Source organism: Vulpes lagopus, chromosome 9 (genome assembly GCF_018345385.1).
Source record: "Vulpes lagopus strain Blue_001 chromosome 9, ASM1834538v1, whole genome shotgun sequence".
Classification (NCBI taxonomy): Eukaryota; Metazoa; Chordata; class Mammalia; order Carnivora; family Canidae; genus Vulpes; species Vulpes lagopus.
This window is the reverse complement of record NC_054832.1, coordinates 37837248-37843043: the sequence shown is the minus strand read 5'-3', so window position 1 is coordinate 37843043 and position 5796 is coordinate 37837248. Positions and strand designations below refer to the sequence as shown.

Genomic DNA, 5796 nt, shown 5'->3' with positions numbered 1-5796 from the left:
CTATACACAGGGCGTCCACACAGAATTCCCCGAAAGGACTCTTTGCTTCCCAGGAGGTGGATCCCGGCCCGGGCAAGCTAAAATGAGCTGACCTCGGGCTTCCCTGCCCCTTTCTTCCCTCCCACTGCCTTTCCCCAACGCCCACCCCCAGCTTCAGGAAACTTTTCATCAGACCCCTAAAAGGGGAAGCCCGGGGTTCCTGGAGCCCTGCCCTTCCGCAGGCTCAGCAAGCCACCCCCCCCCCCCCCTTCCCCGGCTGGGCTCTCACCGGCGCCCAGAGGGGAAAGGTCGCCGTAGGCAGTCCCCTGCCTGCGCCCTGGGAGTGAACAGCTGTCACCGAGACAGGGAAGGTGCCGGCCCTGCCTCGCCGCAGGAGCGCAGAGGGGGCGCAGGGACGCTCGGGGTGAGCGCCGAGAAGCCGGGGCGGCGGCGGCTGCGGCTCCGGGGCCGGGGCGGCGGGCCCGGGGCCGGGGCGCGTGGAGCTGTCCGTTCAGCACCGGCTCCCGCGGGCGCCTGCGGCGCGGGCTGCTTCTCTCTCGGGGCCGAGGGGCGCGCGGGCCGGGAGAAGGGCTCTGCGAGCTGCGGGGCCACGCAGCCACCTGGGAGCCTCCCGCGGCCGCGAGCGGCGGCGGCATCTCGGGCCGGAGACCGCGGGAGACGCTCGGCGGACCCCGCCCGCCGGCCCGCGGGCGCACACCCCGGCGCACACCCCGGCGCACACCCGGGCGCTCCCGCGCGCACACGCACAGCCGGCCGCGGCGATGCCAACACGCAGGTCGGGGAAGTTTCCCGCCGGCCTCGGCCGCGGGCCCCCGTGCTCGCAGGTAAGCGCTTCCAGAACGCGCAGGGTGAGCCCTGGCAGCCCCCCGGGCAGGGCGGCGCCGGGCGGGCGCGGAGTGAGGGGCTGCGGTCTCGAGGGCTGGACAAGGGGACGCCAGGCCGGTCCCCCACCCGCAGCCTGGGCTGACGGACACGGGCCGCGCGCCCCCGCCTCGGCCCAGCCCTGCCCCAGGGCATCCCAGGATCCCGGGTCCAGTCCCGTCTGCCTGCGGCGGGCGGGCGGGGGCGGCTCCTCGGCGCGCCTGCGGGCCAGGTCGGCTTCCCGCCCCCGCGCCCTCCACAGGACCCCGGGGCGAGGGTGGGGGCGCGGCCCCGCTCCTCCGCAGCCCTTCCGGGAAGGGGCCAAACCCCCGAGCCTGTCCCCGTCCCAGCGGCCGCAGGCCCCAGTGCCCGATGCCCGCCGGGGAGGGTCCGGGTGCCCGACGCCCGCCGGGGAGGGTCCGGGTGCCCGAGGGCGCGGCTCACGGGGCCCGGTGTCCTCCGCCCGCAGGTGTAGCGCCCCCGCGGCACGCGCGGCGGAGTCTCCAGCATGACCCGCCGGAGCCCGCGGGGCGCCGAGGCCGGCGTGGAGGACGGCGAGGTCCGCATCAACGTGGGAGGCTCCCGGCGGCGGCTGCGCTCGCACACGCTGCTGCGCTTCCCCGAGACGCGCCTGGGCCGCCTGCTGCGCTGCCGCTCGCGCGAGGCCGCCCTGGAGCTCTGCGACGACTACGACGAGGCCCAGCGTGAGTTCTACTTCGACCGCAACCCCGAGCTGCTCCCCTACGTGCTGCACTTCTACCGCACCGGCAAGCTCCACGTCATGGCGGAGCTGTGCGTCTTCTCCTTCAGCCAGGAGATCGAGTACTGGGGCATCAACGAGTTCTTCATCGACTCCTGCTGCAGCTACAGCTACCACGGCCGCAAAGTGGAGCCGGAGCAGGAGAAGTGGGACGAGCAGAGCGACCAGGACAGCACCACGTCCTCCTTCGACGAGATCCTGGCTTTCTACAGCGACGCCTCCAAGTTTGACGGGCAGCCGCTGGGCAGCCTCCGCAGGCGGCTGTGGCTGGCTCTGGACAACCCCGGCTACTCGCTCTTGAGCAGGATCTTCAGCGTCCTGTCCATCCTGGTGGTGCTGGGGTCCATCATCACCATGTGCCTGAACAGCCTGCCGGACTTCCAGATAGCTGACAGCCAGGGCAACCCCGCAGAGGACCCCAGGTTCGAAATTGTGGAGCATTTTGGCATTGCCTGGTTCACGTTTGAGCTGGTGGCCAGGTTTGCTGTGGCCCCTGACTTCCTCAAGTTCTTCAAGAACGCCCTAAACCTCATTGACCTCATGTCCATCGTCCCCTTTTACATCACTCTGGTAGTGAATCTGGTGGTGGAGAGTACGCCGACCTTGGCCAACTTGGGCAGGGTGGCCCAGGTCCTGAGGCTGATGAGGATTTTTCGCATCTTGAAGCTGGCTAGACACTCCACTGGCCTCCGCTCCCTGGGGGCCACCCTGAAATACAGCTACAAAGAAGTAGGGCTGCTGTTGCTCTATCTCTCCGTGGGGATTTCTATCTTCTCCGTTGTGGCCTACACCATTGAAAAGGAGGAGAATGAGGGCCTCACCACCATCCCCGCCTGCTGGTGGTGGGCCACCGTCAGTATGACCACTGTGGGATATGGGGATGTGGTCCCTGGAACTACGGCCGGGAAGCTGACCGCCTCTGCCTGCATCCTGGCAGGTATCCTGGTGGTGGTGCTGCCCATCACCTTGATCTTCAATAAGTTCTCCCACTTTTATCGGCGCCAAAAGCAACTTGAGAGTGCCATGCGCAGCTGTGACTTCGGAGATGGAATGAAGGAGGTCCCTTCCATCAATTTAAGGGACTACTATGCCCATAAAGTTAAATCCCTCATGGCAAGCCTGACAAATATGAGCAGGAGCTCACCAAGTGAACTAAGTTTAAATGATTCCCCACATTAGCTGAGAGGACTTGTCATCTTCAAACCCACACTGCTGAGTTGCCTCTCGTGCCTCTGGCACAGTTCAGGCACCTTGTGGTTATGGTGTAAGAAGTACACCCAACCCTAAAGGGGAGAGATGCATGGGATATGCACCCCAGGTTGCTTTTACAAGTATTTAGAATCATTTTTAGAGGGTGTTGTGTCAGACACCATGCCCTTGCACCCTTCAATGAAATGACACTCACTGGTCTTTGCTTCGTGGGCATAAAATGTTCACCTTTCTGCCAGAGGAGTACCACCCAGAATGCTAATTTTTCTGTTTGTTGTGTGCTCTACTCTAGTGCTCGTGGTCCAGTACTGTCTGTGAGTTGTTTGTGCTCTTGTCTCTGAGGTTGTCATGATGTGGGTTTTGTACAAAATGCTCCCACAAGTCCATCCAGTGAAAACACATCTGTGGGTTCAGCAAGAATGTGATGGGATTTTTGCTCAGTCAGGTGAAAACAAAATCTCAGTCCTTTAGCCACCGCTTTCATTTAGTTTTGTTACCAAAACTAAGAATGTGAAGTTAAGCACACATGACCGATGCAAGTCCGTGTGTTGTTTTTACAAATAATCTGTAGCTCTGTGGCTTGCATGGGCACACGGGTCACCTTTAGGATGATGTACACTGATGTTCATCTTGTAAATGTCGCCTTTAGAGAATGTGACTCAGTTAGACATGTAGTGATGATTGAAGCTTTCTTTTTGTTTTGTTTTGTTTTGTTTTCCAAGAAGAGAAGCATTAGGGACAGGGCTTCAGCTAAATAGGCCAAATCGTGGGATATCTGAAGACCTTTCAAAGTCAGGCCTTCATCTTTCCAAGAGTGGCCATAGAGACATTTATTTCTGGCTGAGGTTCCTGCTTTAAGCCATTTGATGAAAATTTGCTGTGTCTTAGATATAAGCATGTTTCTTGAAATATTTATTTTTTAAGATGTTTAGAAATAAGGTCTTCTTGTCTTTCTCAACTAAAAAGAGGTGTACTGTCGTTTTAGCTCCCTGAGGCAAACACTATTAGATCGCTAGCGAGGGCTGTAGCTTGGGAACTTTGTTGCCTCCTCTGGAAGCTCATAAAATGAGAGCCCCTTTATATCAGAGCAGAATTTACCTAGATCATTTTGCTTCTAGGATACAGTATGTTAGATATGATGCTCTAATTGCCCTGCAGTTCCTGGTATGACAGGGAAACCCGGCAGTGTGGAAGAGTGTACTCAAAATACAGACATGCATGAATGAAGTCTGTGTGGCTAACCCAGGACAGAAATACTGTAGTGCTTACTTTCATTTCAATGACCTTTTGTTGGGAGAAGGTGGGTAGAGGCCAGGAGCAAAGAAAGAGTTGTAAAATAAAATATCGTTACTTCATAAAATGTCATAGATAACTGCAAACTTCTTGAAAAGCTTACTGGTACTTAAAAGACCTTTCAATTTTTAAACTTGTGTTGAAAGTTGAGAACGCTTTCCTTCTCCACAATGCCCTCCTGCCTCTTCTTCAGTCAAACTAGCACACAACATGGTGAAGGGAACCTAGGGCAGCTTTGTAACATAATTCTCTAGGTAATCAGGTGGTTCTTCAGTTGGCTTCCATTACTGTTTGGTCTTTGGAAAGGCTACTGAATCCAGGGGTGTAAGTGAGGAGTTAGGCAGGCTTTCTATCTAAGGTTTGGGGCTTCTCTAAAGACGTCCATTTTTAATCTTAGCTGGTTGAAGAAGATACATACCTCAGGATTCTGTCAGAAGGCTTTGTTACTTATAGTTGCTGTAGCTTCTACAGAGTGGGCAGTTGGTTGGATGAATGCACTAGTCCCTCACACCCTTGAGTCTCCGATTCAAATCCTCCCATGAGACTGGAGCCTCACAGGGGGCATAGAGGTGGCCACCTCCTCGTGCCTGGTGGTCTACCATCCACGTCTCTTTGTCAAAAGCATCAGAAAAGGTGAGATGACTTGGGGGCGACTGGCTTCCCAGTCAGAAGAGCAGGTTTGTTTTTTAGAGTTTGCACATGGTGTACATGGACCATCAGATTTGGCTCATGTTTCCAGCACTAGATGGCAGAGAATTTACAAAATTACCCCAGCTGCACGGAAGGCAGGTGATGGTACAAATTTGTGAGCACTGTTCAGTTTGTCAAGGATCATAGTTCTCGGGGCACTGAGCATGGTGTCCATGGTCACTGACCATAAAGCCTGTGAAAAGCTGAAACAAGGAAGGAGGCAGAATAACTCAGTCACTCTCATGAGTATTTTTTCAACAGGCAGGTCTTACCACCAAAAAAGAGACCGCTAGTGGTTACTCTTGACAGATGCGAAAGCTAAAAAACTGGACTTTCCGTTTTAGTAATGACTTGCATTTATTTGGTGCCTTTCACTGGGGGAATCCCAAAGTGCTTTAGAGACTGTTTTTTTTTAACATCTATTGTACATATTTATGCACTTGTATAAAATATTGCTGTGTCCATCCTGGAACTTTAGTCACTTCTGAGAGTGAGAATGTCTTGATGGCATCGACTTCTCCAAGCTGTGGTTTCAGATTAGAGGGAGAGAGAACAACCCAGCTGGCTTGAACCCTGGAGTTAATTCCCACAAAGGGTGGTGCCTGAATGTGGCGTAGGGAGAAATAACCTTCCTTTCCTTCAAAGTACCACCAAGGTATGGAGTTCACAAGTGCTCTCAGTTGGGCTCTGTGTAACATCTTAAGTAGCTGTTTCTTCTGGTCTCTGAAACTAAACAGGGAGGATCAGGTGAATTTTATGCTTTGTCTCTGGAGTTAAGAATACAATTATGAGGTGACATCATTGGCCACCAGGCTGTCAGAATGACCCATAAGCCTCCTTTAGGGGGACACAATAGAAGCTTCAGATCACTTATTTCCAGCTGTGGCTTAAGAGCAACTTCAACTCTCAGCATTTGAATGTTGTTATTTTCAATGCCATTGAGACAAATGTATGGACCAGGGTCTTCTGACAACATATATGAT

The 5796-nt window shown here is 55.0% G+C and overlaps 1 protein-coding gene across 1 annotated transcript; it reads left to right on the top strand.

The window, feature by feature from the left end:
• The first annotated feature begins 1369 nt into the window (after window positions 1-1369).
• On the top strand, window positions 1370-4727 carry KCNS2 (potassium voltage-gated channel modifier subfamily S member 2). The gene has a single exon (XM_041769352.1). It carries the CDS (start codon window positions 1370-1372, stop codon window positions 2798-2800), a length of 1431 nt encoding a protein of 476 aa, XP_041625286.1. The 3' UTR covers window positions 2801-4727.
• The last annotated feature ends 1069 nt before the right edge of the window (window positions 4728-5796 follow it).